General features: G+C 41.7%; 1 protein-coding gene across 4 annotated transcripts in view; it reads right to left on the bottom strand.

Moving 5' to 3' along the window:
- Positions 1-7,232: 7,232 nt before the first annotated feature.
- Positions 7,233-19,345, bottom strand: part of PRC1 (protein regulator of cytokinesis 1) — a 28,996-nt gene continuing 16,883 nt past the window's right edge. Inside the window, exons 6-15 of one of the 4 annotated variants that reach the window (XM_046655168.1) lie at positions 19,086-19,235; positions 18,342-18,489; positions 17,396-17,532; positions 15,041-15,136; positions 13,792-13,938; positions 13,468-13,578; positions 10,980-11,090; positions 10,222-10,398; positions 9,857-9,898; positions 7,233-8,280 (exon numbers count right to left, since the gene is read on the bottom strand). In XM_046655168.1, coding sequence (XP_046511124.1) covers positions 8,209-8,280; positions 9,857-9,898; positions 10,222-10,398; positions 10,980-11,090; positions 13,468-13,578; positions 13,792-13,938; positions 15,041-15,136; positions 17,396-17,532; positions 18,342-18,489; positions 19,086-19,235 — 1,191 coding nt within the window. In that variant the 3' untranslated portion in view covers positions 7,233-8,208. The remainder of the gene's footprint in view (positions 8,281-9,856; positions 9,899-10,221; positions 10,399-10,979; positions 11,091-13,467; positions 13,579-13,791; positions 13,939-15,040; positions 15,137-17,395; positions 17,533-18,341; positions 18,490-19,085; positions 19,236-19,345) is intronic. The other 3 variants (XM_046655171.1, XM_046655169.1, XM_046655170.1) reach the window with 3 other exon arrangements.

Raw genomic sequence — 19,345 nt, 5'->3', positions numbered from 1 at the left:
CTCTTTGCCTAACCTAATGCCACTGAGTATTTTTTATGTTTTCTTCTAAAAGCTGTCTAGTTTTACATTTTACATTTAGATCTTTGATCTATTTTGAATTAATTTTTGCATGAGGAGTGAGACATAGGCCAAAGTACTTTTCCTTTTGCACTTGAATATCCAATTATTCCAACAACATTTGTTAAAAATAACTACCCTGTCTTGCCTTTGCACCGTTGTCAGAAACCAAGTGACCATTCTTGTGTAGGTCTTCTTGGACTCGCTCATCTGTTCATTGATCTGTTTTCATCCTTCCACAGAGAAATACCACACTGTCGTGATTGCTATAGCTCTACAGCCAGTCTCAAAATTGGTAGGCCGAGTCCTCCAAGTTGGTTCTTTTAAAAATTGTTTGGCTATTCTAGTTTAAGTTTCCAAATGAGTTTTACCGTAAATTAATCTTGATCTATAAAAGAAAATCTCTTCCTGGTATTTGGATTGGAATTGCATTACATCTATGGATCATTTGGGGGAAGAACTGACATTTTAGTATGTTGAGTTTTCCAATCCAAGAACACAGTATGTCTGTATATTTAGATCTTTCTTTCATCAGTATTTTGTAGCTTTCAGCATATAGATACTATACGTGTTTTGTTTGATTTATACCTAGGATTTCATTGTTTTGGAGTTATTGTAAATGTTACTGTTTTACAAATTTTAGTTTTCACTTATTGATTGCTAGTATGTAGAAATAAGGATGATTTTGTATGTTAACCTTATATTCGATGACCTCGCTAAACTATTAGTTGGAGCTTTTTTGTAGGTTCCTTGGCATCTACTGTCACATTGTCTGTACATAAAGACAGTTTAGTTTCTTCTTTCCAGTCTGCGTGTCGTTTCTCTTTCTTCTTGTCTTCCGCTCTGGTTAGGAATTCCAGAACAATGCTCAATAGAAGTGGTGAGAGTGGACCTCCTTGCCTTGTTTGTGGCCCTTCTCTGTTGTGGATGATGTTACCTCTAAGTTTGCTTTGGTAGATGGCCTCTGTCAGGTTAAGGAAATTCCCTTTTGTTCCTAGTTTTCTAGAAGTTTTTATCATGCGATGTTGAATTTTGTCAAATGCTTTCTCTGCATCAGTTGATATGATTGTGTGGTTTTTCTCCTTTGGTTTGTTAATATGGTGGATTAGACTGATTTTTTAAAATTATATTTAATTCACATACCATAAAATTCATTCTTTTAAAGTACATAATTCAGTGGCTTTTAGTAAATTCACAATGTTGTGCAACCATCACCATGATCTAATTTCAGAATATTTTCATAACCCCAAGAAGAAACCCTGTACCAGTTAGTAGTCACTATTTATTTACCCCCAACCCCTGGCAGCCACTAATCTGCTTTCTATTTCTATGGATGTGCCTATTCTGGACGTCTCATAAATGGAGTCATACCACATGTGGCCTTTTGTGTCTGGGCTCTTTTACTTACTTAGTGTGTTTTCAAGGCTCATCCATGTTGTGGCATGTAATATTAGTACTTCAGCCCTTTTTTGGCTGCATAACATTCTACTGTATGGATATGATACCTCATTTTGGTTATCCATTTGTCAACTGACGGACACTTGAGTTATTTCCACATTTTGGTTATTATGACTAATATTGTAAACATGCATGTACGTATTTTTGTGTGAACATGTTTTCAATTGGGTATTAATACCTAGCAGTAGAACTGCTGGGTCCTATGGTAATTTAACTTTTTGAGGAAATGCCAGGCCGTTTTCCAAAACAACTGCAACATCTCACATTCCCACCAGCCATGTAGCCTTGATGGCCAGGAGAAACCCCACTTCGTCATCTTATATTGTTATATATTTTTGGATTTAATTTGCTAATATTTTGTTAAGGATTTTTGTGTCTATGTTCATGAAGGATATTAGTCTATAGTTTTCTTCTTTTGTGTTTCTGTGGTTTTGGTATCAGGGTCATTTTGGCCTCAAAGAGTTGAAAAGTGCTCCAACTACTGTCTTCTGAAAGAAATTGTATAGAATCGGTTTTATTTTTTAAATGTTTAGTACAATCCACCAGTAACACCATCTAGGCCTGGAGATTTCATTTTCAGAAGGTTTGCAATGATGGATTCAATTTCTTTGATTGCTATAGGACTATTCAGATGATTTCTTTTTGTGTGAGTTTTGGTAATTTGTGTCTTTCAAGGAATTTGCCCATTTCATTTGTCAAGTTTCTGTGCATAGAGTTGGTAGTTTTCACTCATTATCCTTTTCAAGTTGGTGGAGTCTATGGTGATATCCCTTCTTTCACTCCTGATATTATTAATCAATCAGTTTTCTTTTTTTCTCTTTGTCTGGCTGGAGATTTACTGATTTATTTTTCTTTTAAGTAGTTTTTGGTTTCATTACTTCCCTCTATATTGTTTTGTCTTTTCAATTTCATTGCTTTCTGCTCTTAGTTTACTTCCTGTCTTGTCAGGTTATTTTGCTTGTCTTTTTGCAATGTGGAAGCTTAGATTGTTGAGGTGAGACTTTTTTTAATATAAGCATTTACTATTATAAATTTTCCTCTAACCATTGCTTTAGCTGCATCTCTCAAATTTTGATATTTTTATTGTCATTCATTCAGTTCAAAATATCTTCTAATTTCCCTTGAGACTTCCTCTTTGACTTATGTGCTATTTAGAAGTGTTATGTAATTTCCAAGTATTTGGGTATCTATCTTCTGAGAGCTTTTGTTATTATATATATATATCATGGTCAGAGAACACAGTTTGATCACTTCTGAGTTTTGTTTTGTTGAGGAAGATTGTTGCTGAGCTAACATCGGTGCCAATCTTCCTCTCTTTTGTATGTGGGACTCCACCACAGCATGGCTTGATGAGTGGTGCCTAGGTCTGTGCCTGGGATCCAAACCTGTGAACCCTGGGCCACCAAAGTGAAGCATGTGAAGTTAACCACTACACCACTGGGCTGGCCCCTGATCATTTCAATTTTTAAAGAATTTAAGGTTTGTTTTATGACCCAGAATATGGTCTGTTTAGGTGACTATTCCATGTGCACTTGCAAAGAACGTGTATTCTGCTGTCACTGGATGGATTGTTCTACAACTAGGTCCAGCTGATTAATGATGGGATTACATTGATTATTTTTTGCCTAGTTGTTCTATCAGTTACTGAGAGTGAAGTCTCCAACCCTAATTGTGGATTTGTCCATTTCTCCTTTCAGTTCTGTTTTTAGGTGCATAAACATTTAGAATTGGGACATCACTGAAAATGGTGTAGGGAACTCCAGGACACTGTGTCTCCACAAAAGCACCCACAGTAGTCCCCCTTATCCACGAGGGATACGTTCCAGGACCCCCAGTGGATGCCAGAAACTGGGGCTAGTACTGAACCCTAGATAGTTAGTTGTCCCTTGGTATCTGCAGGGGGTTGGTTCCAGGACCACCCCTCCCCGCCCCCAACCAGATACCAAAATCTGCAGATGCTCAAGTGCCTTAGCCCTCTGTATCCATGGGTTCCACATCCACAGGTACAAAGGGCCAACTATATATACTATGTTTTTTCCTATACATACATACCTACAATAAAGTTAAGTTTACAAATCAGGGACAGTAAGATTAACAATAACTAATAATAAAATAGAACAATTATAACACTATACCATAATAAAAGTTACCATAGATGTTAGCAGCCTCAGTATATGATTTTTTTCCTTTCCTAATTAAGTCGAGAACTTTCACCTTTTCACTTAAAGGACAGACTTCTCTGGCGTATCCAAATTACCAGCATCACTACTCTAGTGCTTTGGGGCCATTATTAAGGGTTACTTGAACACAAGCACTGGGATACTGCGACAGTCAACCTGATAACAGATGGCTACTAAGTGACTAATGGAAGGGTAGCATATACAGCTGGATGAAAGGATGCCTCACCTCCCGGGCAGGACAGAGTGAGATTTCATCACACTACTCAGGACAGCATGCAATTTAAAGCTTATGAATTGCTTCCCATCTAATATTTTTGGAACACAGCTGACCATGGATAACTGAAACCGTGGAAAGTGAAATCGCAGGTAAGGGGGAGACTACTGTAAGGAGCTGGCAAAAACTCAGAATCAACTTTTGTAGAACTCTAGAAATCTAGTCAAAAAGTTACAACCACCAGGGGAAGTCTTGGTGAAGAAAGCAGCTGCTGCTTAGCGGTAAGAATGCCATGGTATTTTAAATGGCCCGCCTACCATCTCCTACACTCCATACTGGCAGGGGGGTGCTATGAAGATGAGAGCTCACATTTCTGGTGCAGGTCACTAGTACTAGAGGGAGGAATATGGTCCTTAAAGACCTGTGGTTGTGGGTTTCAGTGTATCTGGCAGCTCCCTGAAGGATCATCACAAGAGCTGGCCTTTGTTTCTCCAGACTCAGTGTTCCCAGGGCCGGGCAGCTTTTGCCGAAAGTATTTAAAGGCACAAGTACTGGCTGCAGCAGCCTGGGCAAAGGACTACAGCTGAGACAAGCAACAGACATACAGAGAACCCGGGAAGAAAGAGGTTGGGAAAGGAGAGATGTAGGAGGAGAGGCGTTTTAAAGCTCCCACAATATACTGGGGAATTGAGAATGCATAACACATGCCCAGGGCTGGATATATGCTCAGAAGTGCCTGAGTAAACACTAAGCTTCACTTTTGGCTAGCCTTCAGGCTCCACAGGAGCAAGAAGTGAAGACTAAGGCAGAGTTGTAAAGAGCCTGGCTGAGCCCTGATGGCGTGCTCCAACACAGAGCCAATCTGTAAACATCTGAGTATTTTTTTCTTTTTCATTTTTCTGTTAATAAGTGAGTTTAGCAAGGTTGCAAGATACATGAGCAACATACAAAAATCAATTGTATTTCTATATGCAGGCAAAAAACATTGGAAATTATAATTTAAAAATACCGTTTATGATAGCATCAGGAAATATGAAATACTTAGGGATAAATCTGATAAAGATGTGAAAGATCTGTACACAGGACCTATAAAACCTTGCTAAGAAAAACCTAAATAAATAGTGATATGCCTTGTCTGTGGGTTTGTCATGTTAGATCTCCCCAAATTAATCTACAGATCCAATGTAATCCCAATGAAAATCCTTGAAGATTTTTCTCTAGAAATTGAAAAGCTGGTTCTAAAATTCATATGAAAATGGAAAGAATCTAGAACAGCCAAAATAACTTTTAAAAGTACCAAGTTGAAAACTAATACCACTTGATTTCAAGAATTAGTATAAATCTACAGTAATCAAGACAGTGTAGTATTGGCATTAAGACAAATGCATCAAGGGAGCAGAAACATATCTACGGATGACTGATTTTTGACAAAGGTGCAAAGGCAAGGCAGTGGCGATAGGACACCCTTTCCAACTAATGGTGCTGGACACCTGGACGGCTGTGTGCAAAAAGAATGGGCTTAAAGCCATACGTGGAACCATACAGAGACAGATACACACAGAGCCACAGTGCATCACAGGCATAAACGTAGAACCTAAAACTTAAAACTGTAAACTTCTAGGAGAAAACCTTTACCAATTTGGATTAGGTAAAGATTTTCTTAGAAAAATTTCTTAGAATTTTCTTTTTCTTAGAAAAGCACGATTCAAAGAACAAATGGACATTATCAAAAGTAGACCTCTGCTCTTCAAACACACTGTTAAAAGAATGAGAGGAAAAACCACCGACTAGATCTTTCCAAAACATGTCTGATAAAAGGACTTGTATGCAGAATAGAGAGCTCTCAAAACTCAACAGTAAGAACACAACCTAATTTTTAAAATGGGAAAAATAGTGAATAGGTGCTTCACCAAAGGAGAAGGATGGCAAATAAGCATGTGAAAAGATGTTCAACATGAACAGTCATTAGAGAAGTGCAAAATAAAACCACGAGATACCACTTCAAATTTCCTAAAATGGCTAAAATTGTACAGACTGACCATACCAAGTGTTGGAGATGGAGAAACTGGAACTTTCATATATGACTGATGCAAACGTAAAATAGTCCAACCACTTTGCAGAACAGTTTAGCAGTTTTTTAAAAAGTTAAACATACACTTACCATACATATGATCTAGCCATTGCACTCCTAGGTATTTATTCAAAAGAAAAAGAAAATATATATCCATACAAAGACTTGTACTTGAATGTTCATAGCAGCTCTATTTTTTTTTTTTTTTTTTTTGCTGAGGAAGATTAGCCTTGGGCTAACATCTGTGCCAATCTTCCTCTGCTTTATATGTGGGCTGTTGCTGCCACAGCATGGCCGACAAGTGGTATAGGTCTGTGCCCAGGATCCAAACCTACAAAGCCATGCTGCCGAAGCAGTGTGCGCCAAACTTAACCACTAAGCCACAGGGCCGGCCCAGCAGCTGTATTTTTAATAGCCAAAAACTGGAAATAACCCAAATGTGAATATACATAATTGAATAAACTGTAGTATATCCATACCATGGAATACAACTCAACAAAAAAAAGAAATAACTAAGGATACAAGCAACAATGCAGATGAATCTCAAAATGATGAAATAGTCAAAGAGCCAGACCCAAAACTAATACCTATTATATGATAAAACTAGAAAATGCAAACTCCTCTATAGTGACAGAAAGCAGATCAGTGGGGGGTGGGGGTGGGGCAGGGAGGGAAGACTTATAAAGGAGCAGAAGGAAACTTTTAGGGGTGATGGATGTTAAGTAACTTGACTGTGGTGATGGTTTCACAGATGTATATACTATGTCAAAATGTATCAAAGTATACACTTTAAATATGTGTTTTTTTAATACTAAAAATAAAGGTTATTAAGAAGCCAGGCAAGCCTTACCCTATAGAAGTTAGTCCTGTTAATGATAAAGAGTAGTGAAACCAGAGGTTTCCTAACACTGCCTCAGCCTCTTTATACATCAGGAATTAGGTTTTTTATTTCTCACAAAAAACTTCTCTCAGAATATAAGATGTTCTTAAATGAAGAAATGCACAAAAGAATATAAAAATCACACTCCCGACTGAAAATTTCTTATATGTTCTTTTAGCCTTTTCTGTTTTCCGCAGACCAAACCAACCAAAAAGTGATTTGGGAAAAAAACCAAACACCACAATATATCTTTCTGAAATGTAAGTATACACATTTTAATTTATTCTTAAGAATATATTTATATTTTAAAAACAGGACCTGTATACGTATGACTAAACAGCATGGCTGACAAAGATCAAGTCCACACTGGTAAGCTTTTGAGAACCATTTAATGTGCTGACAGAAGTAGTGGCGCAGACAGGATAATAAATAGTGCTTTGGGGAGAGCAGTAGTGATCGACAGGATAGGTCAAGAAGGAGCCTCATCGTGGACGCCACAGCAGGAACAACTCCCCAGTACTGACATGTGCAAAATTCCAGATCTCCACGACAGAAATGGCCCAACCCATCCAAACAGTGTCCCAACTTGGCTGGCAACTGCAGGGGACAGATGAACTCAGGCATAACGGGCACAGGGATGGGGGACGGGACCCAGAGAAAAACTGAAGAACTCGAGTTCAGACAAGCACGTGTGTTCACATACACATGCCCCCACCAAGGGCACTGCACTATATAACAGAACTGTACACAGTTTAACAAAGGAGCTCCCAGCCGCCCCATCACCTCTTTGGCTGTCTCAGCTTCTGACATGCAGACATCCTCATCAGGTGGAAGGCTGTCGTGTGGTAGGGACAGGCCTTTAGGTGAGAGCAAAGCTATCACAGCTATAGCATTAACTGAATATCTCTAAACAAAAAAGATATTAATTGCTAATTATAAGTGTACAAGCCAAAATTACTTCATGTCCCATACCCCAAGGATGGGCATAGTCAAGCATTTTCCTACACAATGGTGAAATAAAACAAGCCCTTGATCGTGCTTTAGCAAGAGGAATTATGGGGCAGAAAAAGAAATTAGATTCAATATGCTAAAATTTGCACTTAATGCTATGAACTAAGTTTTAATGTGTTTTTTGAATCAAAATAAAACCAAGTCTCTAAGGACCCACTAAGCCTATTATGGAGTTTCATCTGTAACACTCATTTACTTCTGTAAGTTAGGCCCATGGTAATGGAACCTCTCGAGGCTTTCAAGGACACCTAAATTTAAGAAAAATGAAAACCACCCCTCTCTAATTAGGTCCAGTCTTGGCACAGGAAGCCACAGCTGGCTGACTGATCAGGGCTTCTCAGGACTGGATGTTGGTCGAATTGAGGATTCGAGAAGTAGCATCAGATTTGGAAGCCTTTGAGAGTTCTCGCTGTTGAGAAATAAATAACATCAATGGCAGTACTGCCCCTCTCATGCACGCCCCGCCCTTGTAAGCATGGGTGAGTGTCAGCATGAGGTCCCTGAGGGCTGCTTCCCTGAGACAGAGGTCCCTAGCCCAGCACAAGCTGTGTTAGGAACAAAAGGTGAGGGACTCTGACCATTCTTAGTCACGGATTAAGCGTGTGCACATATGCCCTTGACCGTTTCCTCAGCCGGTCCATCCTGTTAAACCCTCACAGACAAGCAATCCCTTATACTTCACAAAATACTCTGTTGTCAAGCTAGGTGGGCAACAAGCTTTGGTCTTCTGAGCCCTTTCTAAAACAATGGGCCAGACCATATATCTACCAATCCCTGGGGCTGAGGGCCTTGTAACCTGCTGGTGATTTGATCTCATGCTGGAGCACATGGTATAGAAGCAGAAGATAAAGCATGAATGACCTTTGAGAAAGACCGATGTTAGTAGCGGTTAGTCTACTGGCTTTCGTGCTGCCTGGTGGCGTCTACCAGTCATAGCAACCAAAACCAGATGAACCTGTCTAGGCCTAGCCAGGGGCAAGCAGGTACATTTAAGCCCCAAGTGGATGAAATGGGGCTTGGCTGAGCAAGTGAAAAAGAGGAAGCTGGACCCTCTGTCCAGCAGTCAGCTTGCCAGAGTGTCACACACCCACTTCTATAGGTAGAAGCACATCAGTCCTGTAATTTGAGAAAAGTGCCAGCATGTGAAGCTAGCTTCAATGCTCAAAATGAGCTATCACCATGGGCAACTGTCCCATTCTCCATCACTGCAGCAACAGGAGAGCTGGCGCCCTAGGCTTTACTCAGTATCCCCGCAAGGGTAAGGAGCAGCTTACCTCTCAACAGAAAGATACGAGGGAAGAGGGAACACACATTGTTAAGTAAAGGGCACTGCAGTTAAGTGTTAGTAAATATGGACTAGGTTACTAGGAGCTGAAGAACATTCTGGAATTTCTTTCTTCCAGTGTCTCTCATATGCTTTCGCAGCTCAATGTGGTAGAAATAGGCAAAGGCAAGGAAATGAGTGATGGCTAGCTCAGAGTAGACGGAAAGTTGGTGATTAGCCCCGAGGGGTTAGTAAGGCATATACTCCAGGAAATAATCAGCACACAGGTCAAGGACCTCATAGGCAGCACACAGCTGGGGCTCCCCTCCCCACGTGATGGACCTCTGTTCTTTCCAGCACATTGGAGGCCTCTGATGTCACAATTGGGGAGGGTGAAGGTTTTCTGTTATGAAATAACATGATAAAAAAGCTTTGCCTGACTTTAGGTGGGGCTGAGAATCCAATTCAAGTCTGAACAAATTTTCCTGTTAATCAGCAGGTTAGTCAGTGTGTTGGAACTTAAGCCAGATATTTATTATTTTTGAAGTCTGTATTAGGATTTTCTGCTTCCTTTGTAAAAAAAAAAAAAAAAAAAGGGTCTGTGATAGTACAGCTGAGATTATTGGTTAGTGTAGCCCTGTGCCCAGATGGAAATGAAGCCAGCAGATGACAGATCAGTTTGGAAAAGGGACATGGGACATGCAGGGGTTGCCATACAGACCTGAAGCCCAACAGTGGAGCTGTCAGAGAGGGATGGATCCTTCTAAGAACAAAGAATTAAGACAATTACCAAGAACTCCACCAAGAGAGCACAGGGCAGCTGATCAGCAGGGTCACCTCCTGCAGCCAGGGAATGGTATTTCTTAAGCAGAAGGATCCAAGGTAAATGTCTAGTTGCTGCTGCCTTCTGTCCTATACACTCCCCTTAAACCACCCCCACCCCACGCCATGGTCAAGGCAGGAAAGGGATTCTCAGCCTCCAAAGAACCGGCCTAACTAAAAAGCTGGGTGCCCTGGGGAAGATACCCACTCTGCCCCAACTGTGTGCTCCCCAGAGACTGGTAGATATTAGAAAAGGTGAATTACCGCAAACTCAGAATAGGTGCTGGCAACAGAATTAATGCTGAAGTTGCGCTGGAGAGGGGCCGAGTTGGGGTACCCACCACACAGGATGCTGCCATTGAGCTCCAGGTTCTCCTTGTTGGCTCCATGCCTACTGGCATGGGGTGTTTTTTTTCCTGAACAGCTGGAAGTGACAACTGGCTGCAGAGAAAGGAAAGACAGATCAATGTATCATCCTTATAATGACTACAACACACACACATAAATGCAAATTGTCAAAGGCTGATACCATCTTTATATTATTCATGTGTCTGGAATCCTGTACTTCTGGTTTAAAGAAATACAAATTCTAAACGATCTGCAGAACACCTGTCTTGAGCACAGTCTGTAAAATACTTGAAAGACTGGACGCGTTTTAGCACATACTCCCCACCATATGCGAGAGTACCGGACTGTGTCTAGTGATCCAGTGTCACTGGGCTGGAACCCACATGCAGGGACTCCGCTCAGCAGCAACTGAAGACTAGACTTTAAACTGAGCCTAGGGGCACCATCACCTGCTCTTGAGTGTCCCAGTTACACCCCGTGCTTCCCTGATGCTGGTGGGGCTCAAAAAGACCATTCTTTTTCTGATTTAGTTTTTTGACAGATTTGCTAGCTTACATCTGTCATCTCAGCATCTCAATGATAACTGAATCTTAGAAACTGGAACAGATAGGTGGGGCCCCTGGGTAAACAGGCTGAGACAGTGCTGGGGATGTGTTTGTACAGAGCACACTAACCTTGCTGCCAGAAGGTGGAAGTCGAGACACAGGAGAGCGGTAGATCGTCCCCCCAAAGATGGGCCGCATGCTACTGTTGGCCGTAGCATTGGACATGGTGGTAGTGTTCAGCTAAGGAGAAGAATAGAGATTACTGATGTGAGTTACATGCTCAGCAACCCATCCCTACACTACAGAAAAACGAGTATGGGAAGCAGTCTAAGAAAGATGGGTTTCCATGGGGAATCGCTTTGAGGAAATCTGTGAAAAGTGTTCACAGCCTATTTATATCTAGCAGACGGAACTATAAAGTGGCACAACCATTTTGTTTTTCAAAGTTAAACACTTAGCATATGACCCAGCCATACCACTCTTAGGTATTTACCCAAGAGAAATGAAAGCGCATATCCATACAAAGACTGACACATAAATATTTATAGCAGCTTTATCTGTAATAACCAAAAAACTAGAAACAAGCCAAATATCCATCAACAGGCAAATGGATAAGCAAACTGTGGTGCAGTCACGCATTGGAACACTGTTCAGCAAGAAAAAGTGGTGACCTATTGATACATGTAGCAACAGGGATGAATCTCAAAAACAATTATGCTAAAGGACAGAAGCCAGACAAAAAAGGACATGTAATAGAGCCAGCCCTGGTGGCCTAGTGCTTAAAGTTCCGTGCTCTCCACCTTGGTGGCCCACGATCGTTTGCTAGTCATGGAACCACCCCACCTGGCTGTCGATTGCCATGCTGTGGCAGCAGCTCACACAGAAGAACTAGAGGGACATACAACTAGGATATACAACCGTGCACTGGGGCTTTGGGGAGAAGGAAAAAAAAATCTTAAAAAAAAAAAAAATATGTAACATATGATTCTATTTATGTAAAATGTTAGAAAATGCAAACTAATAAATAGTGACAGAGCGAATTTGTGATTGCCAGGGGCTGAGGGGGAAGGAGGAGAGGAGGGGGAGGCAGAAGGGAACACAGGCATGAGGAAACTTCAGGTGTGACAGATATGTGATCATTGCCTTGATTGTGGTGACAGTTTCATGGTGTATACATATGTCAGAAGTTATTAAATGTTGTGTCAATTTTAATAAAGCTGTAAAATTTTTTTAGTTAACTCTAGGTGGATTAAAAACCTTAAAATGGAATAGCAAAACTATTAAAATCGAAGACACAAACTAGGAAATAACAATGTAGAAAAATATTTGTATGGCTTCAGGTCATGGGTAGCTTACTTACAAGGTACAAGAAGTACAAATCATAAAGAAAACAGACTAAAAACATTTTTATTATATTAAAATTAAGAACTTTCTGTTCACCAGCAAGACACCATAAAGAGTAAAGAGACAAGCTACACAAGACACACACAAGTACTGCCAATGAGCATGGCAAAAGGTTCAACTTCATTAGTAATTAGGGAAATAAAAACCAAAATCATGAGACATTACTTGATACCCATCAAATAGACAAAAATTTAAAAGTCAAGATTTTCATCACGTGTTGGCAGGGACTGGAGCCACCTCGACACCAAGGTACTACCACTGGGAGCATGGATGGGTACAACCCCTTTGCATCACTGATGGGAGGGTTAGTGCTGCCAGGACTTGAGAAGTGTGTGGATACAGCCCTCTTGAGAGCAAGGGCTGGCTCACTTATCTCTGTATTCTCAGCATCCAGCACAGACGTTCTCAAACTTTTAATTAAAACACACCTTTCTAGAATTGAATTTTAGTGTTTTTAAAAGTTTATTTTCATAATAAAAAATTATGTGTTAAACTACCTAATATCAAACAATATGGAACTAGTTTAATAAAAGTGTGTCAAGAGGATAGAATATACAGCTAATAACGAGCATACATTTGAAGAAAGTTTGATGCTATAAAAAAAATCACAACCAATACCAAAAAGGCAGAAATCAAAATTATATAATATGATCTCTATTTTGTAAAAACACATTATTTTTAAAAACCTTTTTAAAAAGCAAGAAAAATACTCTCAGTGGTTCTCTTAGATGATTTTTTTAAACATTTCATATGTTACAAAATATGAGTTGAAGAGGGAAAAAGGAAATGATGCTCCACTTCCTTTATCAAAGAAAAAGTTAAAAAAGGAGAAACTCCCGATTTCCTGTTCTGGAGATTCAGGAGTATTAAGTATTCTACTTACAAAACATGAAAGTCTTCTTTCACATAGTACCATGGTCACTTGTCGGAATTCTGAAGGTTTATCATTGCAGAATGTTGGCAGGTACTGGCCCCCCTAAGTTTAATCTGAGGACTCAACAACTGGACACATCAAAGCTGGCCATGCCTGACAGTCACTGTCCAGTCTTCTCAGGACTAAACTGCACTCCTCCATTCACTCTCTCATGTGGACTCGGCCTGGGAGGCCAGGATAGCCCTTCCCCATCTCTGCAGGACAGAAGGCAAGAGACGGCCCAGAGCCCTGTCCTCAGCAATCCCTCGTCAGTAGTGGTCCACAAAGCCTCACGCTTACCTTGCGCACTTTGCCTGGCGTGTTGGGTGCCAGGCCTCGCCGCTTGTTGGGTGTTCGAGGAGCACTGCCATACAGCATCTCTGTCTCTGTCTGCTTCTTGTTCTTTAGTTGCTGTGTGAAAATCAGAAGCAATAGTGATAAATCCCAATAAGAGAACAGGTCTGAGATGGGAACAAAAGCAAGGCCAGAAATCTGGTGCCAAGTCTCTGCAACCAGAGCTAAAAAGAGCTGCGGTGGGCTGCTGCTTCCCCAGCCCAGATCCCTGGCAGATGCTGGGCTGCTCACATTATTATCTTCTCCTCTTCGCAAATTGTGTTCACTTACTCTTTCCTGCTTGGCTCGCTCTTTCTCTAGTCGATGCATCTCCCACTGTTCTGTCACATACTCCATGAATTTCTGCCCATTCACCACAAACGCTTTTGAATGCTCCTGTTCCCACATGTCGATCCGTGCCTTCAACTCCTCTTCCAGCTGAGCCCAGACACAAGGACACGTTAATTACTTCAAATCTTTGGTATGAAGCCCAAATGATTCTCCCAAAGAATGGCTCCTTCCTCCCAAGAGCATCATTAGCCTAACTTCAGGTAGCTGGACCCATGGAGGTACAGGTCAGAGTGGCCAGAGATCAAAGCCTAGGGATGGTTCTTTCACAGTACACATGAAGGTGGGAAAAGGCAAGAACCCAGACTCTGCCCACTAAGGTTCTGGGGTCTAAAGCTGAAGGTGGCACTGGGGAAGATGGGTGACATGAAACAGGCAGTGGACATTAGGAGCAGCACTACCTGGGTTCCAACCCGGAAGCTACCTCTCACTGGCTATGAAAAGGGGGCAAGGTACTTAAGTTCTCAGTGCCTCAGTTTTCTCATCTGTAAAAATGGAAATAATACCAACCTCACAAGGACGTTATAACGATTAAATGAATAAATGGAAAGCACTTTGAAATAGTACGTGGCACTTAATTTAATAAATGCTGTTATTACCAAAATAGAGAATAGGAACGAAGCCCACAGCACTTTAAAAAGCTTGCCTTGGGTTACAGGCTGAACTGTGTGCCCCAAAAGTCATATGTTGAAGTCCTAGCCCCAGTACCTCAGAAAGTGGTCCTTTATTTGAACACAGAAGTAATTAAGTTAAAATGAAGTCATTAGAGTGGGTCCTAATTCACATGACTACTGGTGGCCTTATAAGAGAAAATTTGGACCCAGACACATAGAGAAGGAAGACCATGTGAAGACACAGGGAAGAGATAACTACCTCCAAGCCAAGGAGAGAGGCCTCAGAAGAATGCCTCCTTGCCAACCTTGATCTCAGCCTTCCAGCCTCCAGAACTGTGAGAAAGTAAATTTCTGTGGTTTAAGCCACCCAGTCTGTGGTGCTTGGTCATGGCAGCCCTGGAAAGCTAATGAACCTTCATATTCAGTTGCTTATACTAGGAAGGCCTAGTATAAGCTTCCTATCTTTGCCTAAGCTTTGGAAGAGAAGAGTTTTGTGGCAAAATGAGTCAAAGCTGCAAATATACAAAAAGTGAAGTATTTTGGAGCCAAGCACCAAGAACTCTTAGCAACAATATTACCTTAGGGAGTGTTTTTTGGAGCTTCGCTCGTTGCTTTTCTTCTTTTAAAAGATTTCCTCCACGATTCGTAAATCGACTTGGATCTGAAGCTTTTCTCTGTGAAAAATACATTTTTTTTTTTTTTGAGGAAGATTAGCCCTGAGCTAACTACTGCCAGTCCTCCTCTTTTTGCTGAGGAAGCCTGGCCCTGAGCTAACATCCATGCCCATCTTCCTCTGCTTTATTTGTGTGACGCCTATCACAGCATGGCTTGCCAAGCAGTGCCATGTCTGCACCCAGGATCCGAACCGGCGAACCTGGGGCCACCGAAGCGGAATGCGCGCACTTAACCACTGCGCCACTGGCCCGCCCCTGACAAAAACATTTTAATTAGCATAAACCCCTAGACAGAACAATTACTTCTGCTATGATGCCTTGCTCTCATCAACTGATAAATATTATTAAGTAGACTTTCCAGGAGTCTTGCATCCCATCCACTCTCAGCAGTGAGAAATGGTGGAGTTCTGAAGCGGGGGAGCGGAGGGTGAGCACTCCCGGGAATAGGCAAGATCATCCACTGGCGTGCAGGAAAACTGCTGTTTCCTTTTCAGTCTAAAAAGTCTAAGACAGGCTTCCCTATTTAATGCACAGTGTCGCTGGTCCCTTCCTTGGTTTGGCTGTCAAAAGGAAATGAGGTACGCAGAGGGACAAGAGGGGGTTCTACACTCGGAGGGCTTGGTGGTGGCACCCCTACTTGCCCCCTTACTTCTGGCATATTGAGACAACGCAGCTTAAATTAAGGGGTTTGCCCAGTTAAGGGGTTTATAGATAATCTGATATTTATGAAATTAACCCTCAAAATGGACAAGTAAAAAATGTAAAGTGGTAGGTTTCTTATTCTTCTTTTGTTTCTATTCTATCATATATACAGTATATCAGAACATGAGTATATAACTTGTAAATATAAATTAGGTCTCTACACTCAAAAATAGGGTCAGATAATCAGAAAAGTTTAGAAACAATCTTGACGATTTCAGGGCCAAGCTTGTAAAGAAATTCTATTTCCCTTCCAGACTGCTTGTTTGGTGACTGCTTATAAATGCTCACTAAAGGGGATGGTAGTTTCTTTTTTCTTAAATACTGGCATGTCTACAAAGGTTCCTTATTTGGCTCTTTATTGACATTTACTACTCCTGCTTCTTGCTTTCAACCAAAGTAAAGAGTCACTGAAGACTAGGACACCTGTTCTTAAACAGCTATAAGATTTCAGACAATTCTCTCCACTTCTGAGTCCTAGTGTCCTGCCTGTAAACTTGTGGGAGTTGAACTCAGGATTCTAAGAAGGCCCCTTTGAGCTCTAACAGAGAATGAGTCTCCTTGAATTGTGTGCCCTACATGCCTCATTTGCTTCATTCTAGTCCCAGCCCTGAGCTCTAAAATGCCTTGGGAACCAGTATATGCAAAGTCTATCAGAAGAAAAGGAATTCAGAGTAAAAACATGTGCCCCCAGGGCCGGCCCAGTGGCCTAGTGGTTAAGTTTGTGCGCTCTGCTTCGGCGGCCCAGCGTTTTGCTGGTTTGGATCCTGGGTGCGGACATGGCACTGCTCATCAGGCCATGCTGATGCAGTGTCCCACATGCCACACCTGGAAGGACCCACAACTAAAAGTACACAACTATGTACCGGGGGGCTTTGGGGAGAAAAAGGAAAAATAAAATCTTAAAAAAAAAAAAAAAATAGTACCCCAATACCCAGACAATGTTCTATGAAAATAGCCAAAGTTGGAATGGTAGAGAATGTTAGTTGTGTTCCCCAACACCCATTCTTTCTCCTTTCTTAGTAACAGAACCCACATTTACCTGTGGCAGCAATTCTCCCAGCCTCACCAGCAGCTGGTGTGCATGTAAGCAGAGGTGCTGTGAGGAGAGCCTGGGAGGAGCCCTTAGTGGGGCTGGAGGGGCCACGCCTTCTGTGTTTTTTCCTCTACCACGCTGCCTGAAGTGCTAAGGTGGGAGCTTGGGAGCCACCCTGGCCCTGAGGATAAGGCCCACCCATTAGTGGGAGGGGAGCCATGAGAGGGAGAAGCCTGGGCCCCTACTGACTGTGGAACTGCCATACCTGCCCTGCACTGCTTACCTCTGGACTTTATGTAAGAAACTTCTACTTTATTTAAGCCATTAATTTTGGGTTTTTCTCTTATATGTTCCTGCATACAAGCTTAACAAATACAGATAAGTTAGCAGTAATTCAGAGATTTAATACCAATATGGTATTAGAAACTGGTAAGGAGCAAAGGAAACTGGACTCGGACCCTAACCAGGGCATGGTTTCTGAACACTTTATTGTACTCTAAGGAAAACAAAAACTAGGACACTACCTCAAACTCTAAGAAGAGCTTCCAGCTTTCTTCCCATTTCTGGACACCTTCAAAGAGTTCTTTGTGAACCTCATAGTAGTTTCTTAACCGCACAATCTCGGCATCATGGAGTTGGAGCAGATTTTCTGTGTAGTCCTCTGCAAGATATAGGCCCAGTAATTTTAAAAAATTCTTCTAGTGTTTAGTATCCCAATTTACTAATCCTTTGTCCCCCTAAGATGGAAATATTTTTCTTCCTTATAGTAAAAATAGTACAATAAATAAGTCTATATTATGGATAGTAAAAGCCAGGTTTGTCACGATCAGCCTGGGAGTACTAGGGACTAAAGGACTGGAGTGTGGACTAAAATGATTCAGATTCTCAAACCTCTGTCATCTCTTGCCTTGTCTTAGTTTCTTTCATATTGTCCCTTTCTACCCTGCCCAGTAGAGGGTTAGGTCACAGATAATGTCCAAAAACACTTGTTGAATTTAGTAAAGACAGCCTTACATTTATATTCAGTTCAGGTCAGACCAGAATTCCACTGGGCGCTGGGCTCCAACTCTGTGGGCTCAAATGTGGGCTCTGCCATTGACCTGCTTGCTGTGTGCCTCTGGGCTAAGTTGCTCAACATTTATGTGCCTTAGTGTCCTCATCTGTTGATATGAGGATTAAGTGAGATCCTATTGTTAAGGGTTTGACAGCGCATCTGGCATAGAGTAAGCACCTGGTAAACTTAAGCTTCACAAGTACAGGTTACAGTGATATACTACTTCAGAAATCAAGAGAGCCCTTGTTTCCTAATAGCATGTGCAAATGGTTCTTTGTACAGGAATGGCAGTTTATGCTGAATGGCTTGAAAAGGTGGCTATATCTGTTCAGCAGAGGAAATACTTCCTGGTGAATGTATGCACTTGTAAAAGACAAGTGAGCAGGCCAGCTGAAGACCACCGCTTCTATACTAACCAGAATAGTAAGGGGCAAAAGCGTTTCTCTGCTCCTGGCTGTAAAAACACTGGTCCCAGTATTGAGCCAGCTCCACTCGAATGGCCTCAATCACTTTCTTCATGTTTTGCATCTTGAGTTCTTCCAACCGATCCACTTCTAATTGCAGCTGAAACAAAGAGACCTGTTAAAGGTGCCTGTCATGCTTTTATATTCATGGAGATTTGCAAAAGTTTCCCCCTCACCTTTTTTTTTCTGCTGGGAAAGATTCGCCCTCAACTAACATCTGTTGCCAGAGGAACATCAGTTCCTCTCTCTCTTTTTTTTTTCTCCCCAAAGCCCCAGTACACAGTTGTATATTCTAGTTGTAAGTCCTTCTAGTTCTTCTATGTGAATCGCTGCTGCAGCATGGCTACTGACAGACAGTGGTGTGGCTCTGTGGCTAGGAACCAAACTCAGGCCGCCGACGCAGAGCACATTGAACTTTAACCACTAGGCCAGCAGGGCTGGCTCTAAAAGTTCCCCCTTTTCAAATAAAATTACAACACAAAGCCACAGGGGTAAATCAACACTCTATAACATTATAGGAGCCAGAAATCTAAGAAATGTACACAAAAGATAGAAGATGAACAAGCTATTGCCAACTTTCTCTGATGCTTGTATTAAAAACAAACTCACTCAAGGCAGAAGCGGTAAACACATCAGACTTGACACAGAAGCTCTGCTCATACTGACTGTGGACCCAGCGCCTGTTGGGTTTCTTACCGCTTTCTTGACCTTGGCCTTTGACCCAGTCATAACCGTGGCCACAGCTTCTCTCTCTTCTGCAGGTATCTGCAATCTGTCCCAGAGCTCTCGGATCTGAGCTCGCAGACCCTCACACACTGCTTCATTTTGTGACTTTCGCATTTCTAGCTGTAGCAAAGAGAGCCGTGGTTATAGCAAAGGCAGCAGCACAGAAAATGCTAGCCCTCTGGCCTCCCACAAAGACAGTCTGGACCCACATGGAGAAGAAGCACTTTTAC

Source organism: Equus quagga, chromosome 2 (genome assembly GCF_021613505.1).
Source record: "Equus quagga isolate Etosha38 chromosome 2, UCLA_HA_Equagga_1.0, whole genome shotgun sequence".
Taxonomy (NCBI): domain Eukaryota; kingdom Metazoa; phylum Chordata; class Mammalia; order Perissodactyla; family Equidae; genus Equus; species Equus quagga.
Note: the sequence above shows the minus strand (reverse complement) of the source record. Positions and strands in the feature narration are given on the sequence as shown.